A 15,610-nucleotide genomic window follows, 5' to 3' on the forward strand; every position below is an offset into this window, starting at 1 on the left:
ATCTTAATTTTTAATCTCTTCTCCTTTTAGAAAATATTATGAAAAAGTATAGCAGTTTTATATAAAATATAAAATATTATTATAGAAAAATTTATTTTAATGAAAATTATGAACACTTGATGGAACACTTAGATGATTAATGATAATAGTATAAAATATATATATATATATATATATATATATATTTTATACTATATATACTATACTATATATTTTATACTATATATACTATATATACTATATGATATATATATATATTTTATACTATATATACTATATATACTATATGATATATATATATCACAACAAAAGGATTAAACAGAAAATAATGTATTACATATATCAAATTACTTAATATGGAAAGTTTTATACATCTGCAGCTACATGGATTTTCCAGCAGTAAGTGGAACACTATATTTTATTATGCATTTGTGTATAATAAGATACACTGTGTGATATTGTATGTCGTGAGAAAGACTAGTGTAAAAACCTTATATGTTAATACAGTTTCAACATATATATCACTGATGTTAAAAAAAGATTTCCATTTAGCGATTGTTATACCAAATCACGACTAATACTACGTTTAAACGTCATAGATCGCACTTCAGTTCCAGGTTTTCCTGATTTACAAAGATTATTAGAATTGGGGTTTGGAGTAGGACTTTGCGAAAGCGATGCTCTCTCATCATTAGTATTAGATTTCTCTCGTTCTAATCTTTGTTTGCTAAATTTTCCCATTCCAGGCCGATAGATCTCCATGGTAGGACGATCCTATTATTTTATAATAAACAATATTTTTATAAATAATTAATTGAAGTTAAATAAAAATTAAATAACATTTTTAATATTTTAAGGAAGAAAAAATACACACTTTGTTTCTAATTCGACGTTCTAATCGTGGATCCTTTTTATCTTTTTCTTTATCTTCATTTTCAGTCTTTTGTAAGTTATTTTGATCTCCTCCATCTAAAGACTTGTGCCTCCTTAAACAATTTCCATCTCCTGTACCACCTTCCCCTCCACTTTCAAGTGAACTTCGCCTTTTTGTGACTTTTGAATCCTTCTTTTCTTCAGATTCATCATCTTCATTAATGTCTTTATTAATGTCTTCATTGGATTTTGATTTCTCAATGTCTTTGTTACTTTCAACTGCTGTTTCTATAAGTAATAACGTATTAGTATTTTACAAGTAAGACATTTATATATACTAGAATCTTCTATTTCATTTAATTTTAATATGATAGGATTTCTACCTGTCCTTTTCTGATCTCTTGTCCCAAAATCATGCACAGAATCTTCTATTAGAATCTTTTTTTCGTTAGTTTCTTGTTTCTCTTTTCCTTTATTATATTTAGCATCCTCCTTATCACCCATAGCTTCGTCATTTTCTTTAATATTTTCATACAAATCAACTGGTGGTTCTTTCTTTTGGAATTCTTCGTCTTCACTTCTTAATTTTGCACTATTTTCTGTATCAACACTAAATTCTACATTCTGTTTTTTGGTTTCTGCAAGCCTTTTTTTTTCTTGCCTCATTTTTTCGTAACTTTTACCTCGTTTTTCCTCAATCTTTCGTTCCCTAGAATCTTTAGTATCTTCTTTAAAATCATATTTTCTATCATCTTTTCCATCAAATCTTCTATCATCTTTTATACCATCTCTTTCATCACGTCTTCCATAAATCTTTTTATCTTCATGTCGTCTTTGATGTTTTATATCTCTATCTTTATTTCTATCTTCAATTCTTTCCCTATATCCTTTTGTTATTGATTTGGAATCTCGATCACGCGGTACCTTGTCACGTAATTTATCCTCTTTCTTAATACGATTTTTTATATCTTTGGGTGAAAGTTTATCCTTTTCCTCCCTATTTTCTTTATTATCTTTACACAATTCTTTATCAAGATCTGGATTTTTCAATACCTACAACAAAGTTAAATATTTATTTTAAGTAAACTATTTTTACTGATCTTAATATTAATAAATTTTAATGGAGTTAGGCATATGATAATTGAAATAATAAATTACAATAAAGTAACACAGAATTTTCACATTTTTTTCTAAAAACAGTTTCTTTTACAAAATTTAATGTATACAAATTAAACAATAATAAATTAATTACATCTTAATAAATGTATATAAATTTAGAATACAATATTAAACAGAAACAATACATAGCATTGAACTAGGTCGCATAAGTGTGATGAATAGTTCTTTAATCCTCATGACTTTTTAACATGCGATAAATAAATACATAAAACATGAATTTCCCTGCTAACCACTTGCAGTTCCTATTTCATGAAGTTTTACGATATGCTGGGAATGCTGTTTCACAAGTTTTAAAAGGGTAAAGTTTATGATAGTCAAACACAGCACTACAACTTCTTGACTTTGATACCTCCATTGGTATTTGCATTTTCCAAGTTTTGTGTAAATTAGTAAATTGAGATTTTGATAAGACAGAAAAATAATTTTTATTATTAATATAATGAGATGTGCACTTAGTATTATTATAAATATAATTATTTTTAATATGGTTGTAATTATTTTTTGTGCAATTAGAATCTTTTTCTTTATAGTTTTTTTCGTAAATATAAAATAATTTTCGTTGTTTATTAGTGTATTGCCAACGTTCATTAACATGAGGCATACTTCTAACGCAATTTATATATACTTCTGTATTCTCGTTTCTGTAAAATTGTTGTTGTATATTTAACAAAGTTTTGTTAGCTCGTGTCATATTTGCAGTACCACTACTGCAAATTTCTTCTTTACATTCATGAGGTATATTTAGATTTTCAGTAGGATGATCAAAAAATATATCTTCTGACTTGACAGTTGAGGAAGTGCAAAGGTAGGAATACTTGGTCTGATTATCTTCAATATTACATGCAGACTGTAGGTTGAAAAGATTAGTATCAGCAAATACAGTAGAGAATATAATACTTAAAATTTAAATTTAATATGTTGCTAAAAGCAATTTCCATTACATATCTGATTAATAATTCCTTTATTCTATACTGTATTTGTCATATTTAGAATTAGTCTATTTAGTAAGTCAAGAATAATAAATGAATACATTATAAAATATAGTGTCACCTTAGATATAATAGGATCTTCCTTTGTCCGCCTCCTTTCTAGATCTCTTCGTCGTCTTTCTTCACGTTTTTCATCTCTGAGACGTTGTTTCTCCTGTTTACGTTGTTTCACATATTCTAAGAGAGGTGTGGTTGTAACTTTTTTTGGTGTATCTATAACGACAAAATAAATATAAATTCATAAATATACATTTCATACATAAGAGTATGTAATATTTCAGCATGTAAGTTGTTAAAAAATAACTTACTATCAGGTGGTTGATATGAGTACTCTGTTTTTGGCTGTGATACATTAGATTCAGCTTCTTGATTTTTAAGACTTTCTAAGAAACTTATATAATATGAATCTGACTCTATTGTACCACATTTCAAATCTTTCTTTTTTCCTATTCTTTTCTTTGGTAACCTTTGGAAAGGTGCAAATTCTACTACTGCTGGATATTCTGTTCCTTTAGAGTCGACAAATACATAATTATCAAATTTCTCTCTGAACATAAAAATATCCTGTTGCTCAACAAAGTTAATATATGCACGGGAAAAAGCATATTGTCCCAAAGACATATCAGCTTTTACAAAATAAAGATAATCATGTTCTGGCAATGGAGAAACTTGCTCTAGGAATTGTTCTTGAGTCATAGTTGGAGGTAATCTCCGTATTACTACCTATAAATATATTTTATTTTTTTCATTATGCATATATATATATATATGTATTGGTTAAAGTTGAATTAAAATATATAATATGTTATGGTTTTTATAATGATTACAAAAATTTATACGAGTTATTATTAACATATTAGTTAAATATTTTTTACTTTTTATTCAAAAAATAAGATAATAAAGAATGTCACATGACATGTAATTGTCTTTTTCATTTCCTATAATAATGTTATATTTATTGTCATATAAAATGTACGATTTGTTGTTTTATATCTGTGAGAGTACTTTATCTGCGATGTATCAAATAAATAGCATCTTTTTACAGAATTATGTTATAAATGTTTCAAAAATCGAAAGTTTAACTTCGATCTTTGTTCCATTAAATATATCATGTTTGCGTGGTTGAAAAGTATTTTATGGAGGCTCATAAATTTTCAGCATCATTTTAATCAAATATACCTTAGTCATAGGTCGGCATTTTTCTTTTTTACTATCTTTAACTTTTCCAACATCTGGAGAACTAGTTTGTGCCTCATTTTGTGCGGCTGTTTCGGATTGTTGTGTTTCCTCAGTCATTGTCATCTACATTTATTTAATTTCTTGGCAAATCGGGTCTATTTTGTGTCAATCTAATACACTCTAATCAAAAATAATATTCAAAGCATGCAATTTTTCTTCGAGTCATCAAATTAAACGTTTCCGTTTACAAAGTTTTCGCGGCCATCTTGTTTTACTAAATCGTAAAAATATTATTGGATGGATAGAGGAAAAACAAACTTCCATTTATTAGGGAATTTTTCAATGTACATGTATTTTACATCTAGGGAATAAAATCAAAACGGATATTTATTTCTTATAAATTATAATATTCAAAATTTCGTAGAATAATATTGCACATTATAAGATTTTTAATTAAGGGTAAGAAAAGGTTATTACTGAAATAATCTAATTCATAAAATTATACAAAGGTATTTAATGTTTACAAAATAATTTATTGCCTACATTTTAGATATTTGTAACTATTGACATTTCTATAATATAACAGTTTACGATATAATTGATGAAATTTAGTAAGACTAGATATAATAACATTTTTTGTTAGATCACACAAAATAAGCACATTGAAGTATAATTAAAAAGAGGATATATGTTAATATATTTACATAAATAAAATTTAATTATTTAATAAAAATTCATAGCCTTCTATAATTATCACGGTTTTGAGATTGAGATGCTGATGTTAATGTTGAATAAATAAATGGTAAAATTGATGCTAATGCTAGGCAAAGACCTATTACTGGTCGATACCAAACCCAAGCAAAACCAATTACTAGTAAACTAATAGACATTGATACAGACATTGTTAAAGATTCAACTGCAATAATTCCACATAAGAATGTTGAATTCAGAATTACTGTCCTTAATATATTTGCTAAACATGTTGCTGCTAAAAATAGGACTAACCATCCAAGCCCTCTGAAATAATTAGGAATATTATAATAATAAATTTTAAGATTTCGAGGAATATTGAAAATTATGTTACCTAATACTCCACGTACGCCAGTAATTGTGCACATGTTCTAAATGAAACATCTGATCTACTGATATTTTGTGCTTTCGTTGAAGTAAAATTTCTTCTCCATGTGTTGTAATATATGGCACAATAGTTCCTTTTTGCAACATGCCAACTATGGAATATATATCTCCTCCTTTTCCTGCATAGGAAAATTGTATACGTATGTCACCTACCTATAAACAAATAGGTCAATTATTTAGTATATTGTTTTAAGTTCATAATAGATTCAAAGGTATAGTTGTATACCTCAGGTTCCCATAAATTAGAGCTATGATAGTATAAACCCGAGTGCATTTTAATATCTCTACTTTCGGGTCTTTCATCACTGGTAACTTCTACAAAATCATTAAAATTCTTTTTCAATTCAGTTCCAAGAGTAAATGCACCAATCTTAACTTCATCTGCAATCTGCACTTGGCTTTTAATAGGCATTTCTTTTGGATTATGATGACCAGTTCTAATATAGAAATGATCTGAATCAACAAGTTTATCTTTCCATTCTGTTGTGTAATAATAATGCTTTTCTTCCTCTGTTACTCCTCCAAAGCTAAATTACATAAATGATAAATTATACAAATTTATTTATAATGAAAAGAAACATGTTTTATAACATACCTTCTTTCTTCTTCTATCTCAACCCATTGGTACATTTGAACTCTGCGTTTCAGTTTCACACTTGATACAATCACGCCATAATCAGGTTCAGTTAATGGTTCTGATATCTCTAATGGACCTGATAAATGTATCAAACGTCCTTCATATTTAGGTAATAATTTCATCGTATTTGGGAGCACTGCTACATTATGTAAAGCTTCGTCTAAAGAATGTGCTACTTTCACCGCTCTTCCCTATAATATTATGGATATAGTATACTATATAATAAACTACATAATAAATGTAGTTTTAAAATACAAACTTTTCTGTTTAATCAATTCACAAACCTCATTCCAAAATAAAAGGCACATGCCACTTGCAAACATAATAAGTCCAATAATAGCAGTTAACCATGATTCTCTAAATTGCTCTGAAACTGTTATTGGAATATTTATAGGAAGAGGTTGCCTTCCTCCATTTGTTCGATTTTGATGAATGGGTTCAGTATTTGCCCTTTGGGGTTGCCCATTTTGCTATAAAAGATAATTTTTTATAAATTATGTTATGATGACATAAAGTATATGATACATGAAATACTGCATGAAAATATATATGTTATATTAATTAAAAATAAAAGTTAGAAATAAAAGAAAGTAAGCAGTAGTGGTTGTTATGCTTACATTTGTACGATACATTTTAACAGATTACATTATATGGCTGTAAGAACTTCTGACTTATTTATTGTGACTAAATCATCTAAAATAACATTTTATATATAATTTCAGATGAGTGTTAGTTCAAAGTGCGTACATGCAAAGTGCATTTGTCATGAACCGGTCTGTTCAAAATTAGACTGGTGAATATTGCTCAATGGATTTTACGCATTGTACAATGTTACATTTGGATTCGTGTAACTGCATACAAATCGATTTGTTGTAACTGTTCGATGATACCATAAATCACGTGCGTGCGCTCGAAGAATTCTAATGGCATTTAATCTTAATTTATTTAATTGTATACACATATACGCCACTTGATGCCACTTAATTCGATAAAATCTTCCCTTCCTTTAACTTCTTATTGTATGATAAGGATAAGATTGTCGCGCCCTCATCATGTTCGATTTTACAATTTGAGCTAGTGAATGTACAGTTGGTCGGGACTGTCAGTATCGTTTAAGTTGTGAGTTGTGTGCTATGACGTTTTAAATAATAAAGTTATTTGTGACAATAATACATGAATAAAATAAAATTAATATCCAACGTAGACAGTAAGTTTTTAAATTATTGCTTGTTTGAGTATTATAAGAAAGGATTAATGTTTTATAAAATTTGGTTATAATTGTAATATTATTGACAACAATATTAAAGCAACAATATTGAATGTTAACAAAATTAATATCATAGGAAAATAGTTCTTAGAAATTGATTAAATGTAGAAGAAAATTTTAGTGCCAGTGAAATAGAAAGTTCAAAATTACATATATTTAAAAAGCTAGTGATCATGATTTGAGTGATGACATAGAATGATCAAATCAATTTTGTAAATTGGTAATACATGTGTTTTTTAGATACTCTGAATGAAATATGAATGACATGTGACATAAAAAGATGTTGAAAGGATATTGCACAATATAATTTAAGAAATCAAATCTGAGCAAAGCAGTAGAGAGAAGTATGCTATTAGTATGAAGTGGATAATAATTTCATGTATTTTGTGTGTATTTGGTTGCTTTAAAGAGTTTAGGCCTTCAGAGTCTTTTGTGACTGATTATTTAACAGGACCATGGAAAAATTTTACAGATGTTCAAGTAAATAAATTATATACATAATGACTAATATTAGTAGTAGTTATAATAATAATAAGTAGTAGTTAATAGTAGTAGTTATAGAAATTGATGAATAATTTTGGAAATGTTGCGAATTTTATATGTATTCTTTTTGTTGAATTTTTTCTTTATTTTGAACAGTTGCTACATAATACATTTGCAATAAAAAATTTTGTAAGATTGTCATTATTTTTCAGGTAAACCAGAAAATATTTCCTGTTTCCACATATTCCTATTTTGCAACATTAATTATTGTATTTTTAATAACCGACTTTGTACGATATAAGCCAATTATTATTTTATGTGGCCTTTCTGGAACTATTACATTTCTCTTAATAATACTTGGACAAGATGTTTTAACTATGCAAGTTTTAGAATTCTTTTATGGCTTGTTTTTATCCACGGAAGTAGCATATTACACATATATCTATGCTAAAGTTGACAGAAAACATTATCAGGAAGTAACTAGTCATACAAAAGCAGCAGCTCTAGTTGGTCGTTGTATGGCTGGTATTATTGCACAATTAACAGTATCTTTTGATATATTAAATTATCATCAATTAAATTATCTTACAATTGGAGGTACTTATTTTTGTGCATTTATATAAAATAGAAATGATCATTTTCATATTAATGTGAGATAAAAATAATGTGTGTTATATTTTTTTTAAATAATAATTTAGATATTAGTATATGGCAAAAGATCTTTTATATTTGTAAGCTTTTAAATTAAATTTTTTAATTTAAAAGAGGAATTTGATTGATTTATAAGAAATTTATTTTATTGTAGGTTGTTGTATTTCTAATAACACATATTCTATTAAAAAATTCAATTCATAACATGAAATAATTTTCATCTTTCAGCTGTTACATTTGCAACAATATGGGCATTCTTTATACCTTCAGTTGGCCAGTCTATTTACTTTCATAGAAAAAATAAGAATAATTTCTTAACTCATAATGGAACAATTGTATTGCAACAAAATGATATAAATCAAGTTTTACACAGTTCTGAACAATCTGAGTGTACTTTTTCTAATATTTCACTAATACATAAAGTTAAAGAAGCTTATGTTCTATTATGGAAAGATTTTTTACAAGCATATTTGAATAGTCATGTTGTAAAATGGTCAATATGGTGGTCATTTTCAACTTGTGGATATTTGCAAGTAATTAGTTATATACAATTATTGTGGCAAACTGCTGTAGTCCCTGGAGATAAAATTTACAATGGAGCTGTAGATGCTTTATATACAATTATAGGTGAACAAGTTATTTTGCACAATGTATAACTTAATTGATAAAGTAACATAGTATAATATATATAAATTAATATTTGTGATAGTAATACAATATATTTATTTTTATTAATAGGTACAATCACTGTTTTCTGTATTGGGAAGATACCATTTAATTGGTCTTTAATTGGAGACATAGTAGTGTCATCTATGTCACTTGTGGAAGGCATTTTATTAGTGGTATCTTCATATAGTTGCAGTATTTGGTTGTTATATGCCATGTATATAGTATTTGGAATCATTTATCATACAATGGTTACTGTTGCAAGGTTCAGTTTCATATGAAATTATTTGTTACAAATAAAATAATAGGTCACATATATTTTAATTTTATGTGTATAATTTACAGTTTTGAAGTTGCAAAATGCATATCAGAAGATAGTTATGGTTTAATATTTGGTATAAATACTTTTTTTGCACTACTATTGCAAAGTGTATTAACAGCTATAGTAGTGAATGGAAATTTAAAATTAAATCTGAGGTCTCAGGTAAGATTATTATTTAAATACTATTAGAGCTAATAAAACTCATAAAAATGTGTCGAAAAAATGTTAATAACTGTTGGTTAAAGAATTATTTACACCGATGTTTTACATTGAAAATGAATATATACCTGGTATTGCTTATTTTGTTTGTATAATACAGTATAGCAACGCCTATTTAACTGTCGTAGGCTTATACATACAGATTCCTAGAACTAAAAAATAAGAAAAATAATGTTAATCAAATCGGTGAGGTTCTAAAATGATATTGTACATAGTATTGGAACGAACTTTAATTGTATGAATAAGCACGATTGTGCGATATATTGCATTTCACTTATGCTCGATGTTTCTTACATTTAGTTCCTGTCCTGCTTAAGAAACAAGCAAATTCGAAAAATATAGTAGCCTATAATTTCCAGTACACCTATCTTTTTAGACAATTTTGAAAGTCAGATCCGAGAATGTACCAATTAAACAGGCATTAGTGTACTTATTTTATTAATAATTAGTTATTATATTAACTTAAAATGGTTTTTCACCTATTAGTAATTTTAGACTCTATAACTTAGTAATTAAATTTTATTTATTAATGACATTTGATGTGGTGTGACATATGTGATACATATTTGGTATTAACAATTTGCGATAGTACTTTTATATTGTAATAACGATTTTAAATTAGTACACGATTATTAATAGGATTGTACGTTTCAATGTACATTCAACGTTGGAAAAAATAACTTTTATAGCTGAAATTATTAGAAAGTAAAAATTTTTTAATAATATATAACTATAGATAGTAAAGATGTTACAATATCAGTTCAATTTATTACAAGCACTAAACAATACTTATATATATATATATATATATATATATATATATATATATATATATATATAAAATCTTTAATATGTTAATTACATAATAATATTTTATCATACTAATTGCAGAATTAGTTATTTTACTTTTTATTTTCAAGTTATGCAAAATTTTAACTTGTTGAAACTTTCCTAATGTAAATATATTAAAGATACGAGGAATGCGATAAATGATATAAGATATAAAAAATCCATATTTGTGACATCTAACGTTTAATAATTTTTAATTATTTTAAATAAAATATAAGAGCATAAAATGAATAAATAAACTAAAAAAATAACTTGATTTTATCTCTTTTTATGAGTTCTATTAGTTGATTAGATTTCTATTTGATACTGACATTCATATTGATATTGATATTGAAATTGAAATGTTTTACATTGTACTTTTTTTCAGTATTTTGTTTATGGTGGTTATTTTATTGCTATATCAATACTTTACATGATAATCGGCATTTTAAACATTATACGACATTGTAAAAAAGGTGCTGGATTTAAAATATGGGTACAGAATACAGAGGTACAGAATAATTGAGAATATGAAATAGTCTCCAAAATGACTAGGTTTTAGTTACTGGTGTAGTTTTTAGAAATTGAATTAATGAACATTCATTTGAAAATGGTGATATTAGGTATATACATAGTAATCAAGGATAGTTTATCAAATACACTTTTATTTTTGTTACTATTATTTTATTTTTCGGTTCGATAGCTTTAGAAAAGGAACTTGATTGGTTTAGCTCACAGAAAATTAAAATTAAAGCTGAACTAATGTAAAACTATTGCCTATTGCTTTCTTGTCCTATTACACTTGTTTTCTCCTGCTTACTTGCCTTCCCTTTTAACCCTACTAACATCAGCTCTAACCGTTGTCCGCAATTGACTCGCACATCTCTGTCCTCTTCTTCCTTTCTCTATCCAACATCCCTAGCCATCTTGTTCCTTCTTTTGAGCCCTTATTACTCAAAATCTCTTCAATTTTTACACTTCCTTTTTCAATCTCATTGTACAGCCTTCGAAAGTGTTATATCGGTTCGCCCATTCCCCATATCATACATACTCTGTGTTTGTCATCATATCAATTTCCTAATACTATCTCTGTTTCCTTTAAATTATCATATCTCGCCCTAGATACCGATCAATTTGGCTTCCTTTAATCCTCTTATTAACGAAGTAAGTACTTTGGTATTCCATCTGTTATTAGATCCTTATATCTAGTTAAATCTAGAATTTATTATCCTATTGAATCGTTCTTGAAGTTGTACATCCTCATCCCTTTCTTTAAGAACGCATTCTCTCTCGTTTATATTTTTCTGTTTCTTTCTTTTTCTCTCTTAACGATTTCTGTTCCGTACGATATCACATTCTTTACTAAACTGTCAAATAAATTTATTTCCAATAAGTCAAATGAACTCCAATTCCACACATTTGCCTTAATGCCAGATTACCTTTCCTTATCAACCCTTTCAACTGTTCTGTATTTTTCTCGCTTTTGCTAAAAATATATGCTAAATATTTAAGATATTGTATTATCTGCTCTAATTCTTTTTCTTTCCATTCCCATTTTCTCTTCTTACTTTTACTGCCTCCTTTTCCGGAAAGAAGAACCTTCGATTTATCGACATTTAATGTTAACTTCTTCCTTTCCTAAATATCTTACTAATCTTTTATCTTATTAATATCAATTAAGTTCCTCAATAAAACGCTATTATGTATTATAGATATAATACGTTTGTGTTGATAAAACATGTAGCATACAGTATTATATTTTTAATAATATGTATTAAGTGTTATGAAACCAGGGTGCTACGAAATCAATTTGTAATATTTGTTAATTTGTTTTAATACCTACGAATTATATAATTTTGCGTAAAATGTAGAAGATATTAGTATTAGGGATTCCTATAAAAACAGTGTTCTGAATGTATAATTGTTATATTTGAGAAATATATTAAAGTTCTATTTTTTAACAAACAATCTTTTTACAAAAAGATCTTAATATTCCTCTTCCAGTGTTCAATTATTCTGACGCTGTGATCCACACTAATATTACCTTCATTTTTCTTTCGTGTTAAATAAGAGTAATCTTACTTTATCCAAAACGGGTTCTCTACATTTCTACAAACATAAAATAATCCGTTTTAATGCATAAACGTATTGCTCTTTTTTTCACCATTGTTCGAATCATTGCTTACAAATGAAAACGTTTGAAACAAGCATCTCCCTAACTCACGACGAGCACTTGCATTCTTATTGAAATGTTTGAATAATTTCCACCAAACTGTACAGTCTTGTATATTTTGTTTGAACTCCTTACCGATGACATCGTCTATTGTATCATTTCGTATTATGGATACAACGGATTTCATCGATTCGTTTTCAATGATTTTTGAAAACATACAGGGGTAATTGCTGCAATCGCTTATATGCGAGTGTAATTTATCTAATAACGAAGTTTCTTTCAAACAAATTTGTATTATCTGCATATAAAAATCAATAATTAGTATTTGTAAAAAATGAGAGAGAATTTTGAAGATTTTGTATATACATATGTCTTTTTATACCTGTACTTGTATTTATAAATATTTCATCCGTTATAACAAGAATCATATATGTGTTTTTATATATGTATGATATATTTCATATTTAATAAAGAATTTATACGATCAGCGATAATGTTACATAAAGTCTTTGTACATCTTATAAAAAGACAATTTTTTAAAATAGAGAATAATTTGAAATATTGGTTTTTTATTATTATTATATGAAGCAAAAATATAAAATAGCTCTTAGCCGAGTAAGAATTACTTTTTGTTTGAAGTTTTTCTTAAAGTAGAATCCACTAACTTTGCAATGATATTTTAATGATTTTTTATTTTAATAAAAACTCTGACTTTTTATTGGTGTACGGAGACTTTTGTCGATGATTTGATTTTTCATATTTTTACCCAGTTTGGTGAAATCAATACGGGATATACTTCGAACAGACTGGTATTTAATTTATCAAAATATATATCCGTGTTGGTGTTTTGTGCCAGGACCGCATTTGATATTACAGAGGTACGACCGTCGTTTAGCGCTATCATTAATGACTATATCAGTTACATAATATTACGACAAATTATTCAAGCGGTATTTTAAAGGTTATTTGATACATCGAAGATTGACTTACTGTGACAGTATAAAAGAATCATGCTTGCTAATATCGTTATTAACATTGTAAAAATATCTTTGAAGTTTGAAAAATTGACGAAGAAAGGGCAATAATTGTAAATATACACAACCCGATAGAATATCGCTTTTTGATCATAAAAAATTTTCGCCAAAACCCAGTTGATACAGTTCGATCGTATTTGTGATCCGATTGCACGTATTTGAGTATTCAAATTGAAAGAAACACGTAAGATAACATCGTTAAGTATTTCATATGTAGAATGATAACAGTTGAATCTCTCGTGTCGAACTGAAAATACACATTCGAGCAATTATTAGAGCTATAAAATGTTGATATAGCGATAAGTACTCCTCAATCGTTAAGATAAATATAATATACGTTGCTTATTAGATGCGTAGTATTACTATTTTATCGTGCACCTAAGAAATCTAATTTAGATTAATTTGATCTAGGATTAGTGTTTTAACTTAGAGGCGAATGTTCGTTATATATATCGACAAAGCCAGATTTATCGTACATATAATATATATGGAATCAGAAGAGCAAAAAGCAATGGTATTAATTCAAAGATAATTTAAAGCGTATGAAATAGAAAAATTTATCGAATTAATTCAACTAAAATGTGATATGAATGTCTGTAGTCTTTCGTTATTTGTTGACTATGTTGATAGATATTCATCGCTATCGTGCTTTTATCAATTCTTGTCGTTTTTATCTTTATTATATTTACATGTATACTTGTCTTCATTATAGCAGAGAAATGGTCAGAGAATAGGCAAATAACGTTTGTAATCTAAGCTTTAAGGCTCATTGTAGTTGCATGATAGGTATCGTCGAAGAATACGAGGTTTTATTATATTAATTTTTGGATTGCATCGAGTACAGTGGATTCACAAGCTTTTGCAGCCTGTTGCGTCAAGCATAAACCTATTTCTTGAAGACGAGATAATTCTGCTCGTTCGTTCGCTAGAGAATATTCTTCTAAATTGTCAGGAGGTCTTCCCGCCACTGTTAAACGCAATCGATTAAGCTCGGTTTCTTCTTCTGGATTTAAAGTTTCTAGAAAATTGATTTATTACATATAATTTAAGATTTTCTTTTTTAATGCTTCCAATTAAAAAAGAATCAGTTTAATTTCCCTTTTACGTAAAATTTTTCTACCGTTGGATATCGTTACGATTAAAATTACGATTAAAATGTACGATTAAAATTAAAAACTAATACGACGAAAATATCATTAAAATTGTTATCAAACTTGAAAAGTGCAGTTATAGATTGGATTAGAATCTTTCGAATGAAATTTTTCTAAATTGTTTTGTCTGTTATAGCTATCGTAAAATTATTTATTATTATACGTATCAGGTATTTTTAGTACTATCTATATTATCATTACTTGCTACTGTCGTCGCTATGATATTGTTATTTTTTATCAATATTTATTCTGATGTTATTTATTTGCCTTTAGTTTCAAGTTCCGTAATCTTTTTTGACAAGTTCCTTCGAATGGCTTGTATTTTCTTGGCAGCTCGTCTCCTTTTCTTTACGTCCTCGTCACGATCCTCCACCTTTTTCTTTCTTAAATTCTTTTCTGTTGTTCCCGAGCCTCGGAAACTCCTATTTCTTTTCGAAAATCTTTTTTCTCTGTTCTTTGCCTTCGATGGGAATAAATATTAAACGAACAAATCACGCGATTTTTACGAATTTATCGATTAACTCACGTGAACGTTCAATCGCATACGAATTAATCTTTTATCTTGAATTTGTTTGTAGCTCTGCCAGAGTTTCCCACAAATTTCGGCCGCACGAAGTAGTTTTAATCTTAATCCACGATTAGAAAGATTGTGAAACAATGAGACGATTTTTCCAATGTTAAAGTCGTTTTGTCCTCCACCCTGGTTATCAATTATAACGAACGAAATTGTACCAACTTTACAAAATATTTATCGAGATTAATGGTTTTTCGTTGTCATTTAAGTTTTTACTAACTTCAGTGAACATTTTTTTCTTAAAGCTG

At 27.5% G+C, this 15,610-nt stretch overlaps 3 protein-coding genes across 5 annotated transcripts; 1 reads left to right on the forward strand and 2 right to left on the reverse strand.

Moving 5' to 3' along the window:
- Positions 1 to 347: 347 nt before the first annotated feature.
- Positions 348 to 4,513, reverse strand: LOC126867140 (regulator of nonsense transcripts 3A). Its single transcript, XM_050621350.1, has 6 exons — positions 4,221 to 4,513; positions 3,350 to 3,764; positions 3,103 to 3,254; positions 1,257 to 1,926; positions 875 to 1,161; positions 348 to 774 (listed from the first exon to the last, which is right to left on the reverse strand). Exons 1-6 carry the CDS (start codon positions 4,341 to 4,343, stop codon positions 559 to 561), a joined length of 1,863 nt encoding a protein of 620 aa, XP_050477307.1. The 5' UTR covers positions 4,344 to 4,513; the 3' UTR covers positions 348 to 558.
- Positions 4,514 to 4,714: 201 nt separating this feature from the next.
- On the reverse strand, positions 4,715 to 7,014 carry LOC126867151 (transmembrane protein 43 homolog). 2 transcript variants are annotated; one of them, XM_050621373.1, is made up of 6 exons: positions 6,612 to 7,014; positions 6,279 to 6,464; positions 5,953 to 6,185; positions 5,584 to 5,884; positions 5,305 to 5,510; positions 4,715 to 5,237 (listed from the first exon to the last, which is right to left on the reverse strand). In XM_050621373.1, exons 1-6 carry the CDS (start codon positions 6,624 to 6,626, stop codon positions 4,955 to 4,957), a joined length of 1,224 nt encoding a protein of 407 aa, XP_050477330.1. In that variant the 5' UTR covers positions 6,627 to 7,014; the 3' UTR covers positions 4,715 to 4,954. The 2 variants fall into 2 exon arrangements, with proteins under 2 accessions (XP_050477330.1, XP_050477331.1); XM_050621374.1 differs by having other exon boundaries at positions 6,885 to 6,902.
- Positions 7,015 to 7,052: 38 nt separating this feature from the next.
- On the forward strand, positions 7,053 to 12,398 carry LOC126867144 (thiamine transporter 1-like). Of its 2 annotated transcripts, none has more exons than XM_050621360.1 (7): positions 7,053 to 7,201; positions 7,502 to 7,741; positions 7,939 to 8,341; positions 8,624 to 9,022; positions 9,134 to 9,326; positions 9,407 to 9,545; positions 10,819 to 12,398. In XM_050621360.1, exons 2-7 carry the CDS (start codon positions 7,619 to 7,621, stop codon positions 10,954 to 10,956), a joined length of 1,395 nt encoding a protein of 464 aa, XP_050477317.1. In that variant the 5' UTR covers positions 7,053 to 7,201; positions 7,502 to 7,618; the 3' UTR covers positions 10,957 to 12,398. The 2 variants fall into 2 exon arrangements, with proteins under 2 accessions (XP_050477317.1, XP_050477318.1); XM_050621361.1 differs by having other exon boundaries at positions 7,957 to 8,341.
- The last annotated feature ends 3,212 nt before the right edge of the window (positions 12,399 to 15,610 follow it).

The sequence above is a fragment of the Bombus huntii genome, chromosome 6, assembly GCF_024542735.1.
Source record: "Bombus huntii isolate Logan2020A chromosome 6, iyBomHunt1.1, whole genome shotgun sequence".
In the NCBI taxonomy this organism is placed as follows: domain Eukaryota; kingdom Metazoa; phylum Arthropoda; class Insecta; order Hymenoptera; family Apidae; genus Bombus; species Bombus huntii.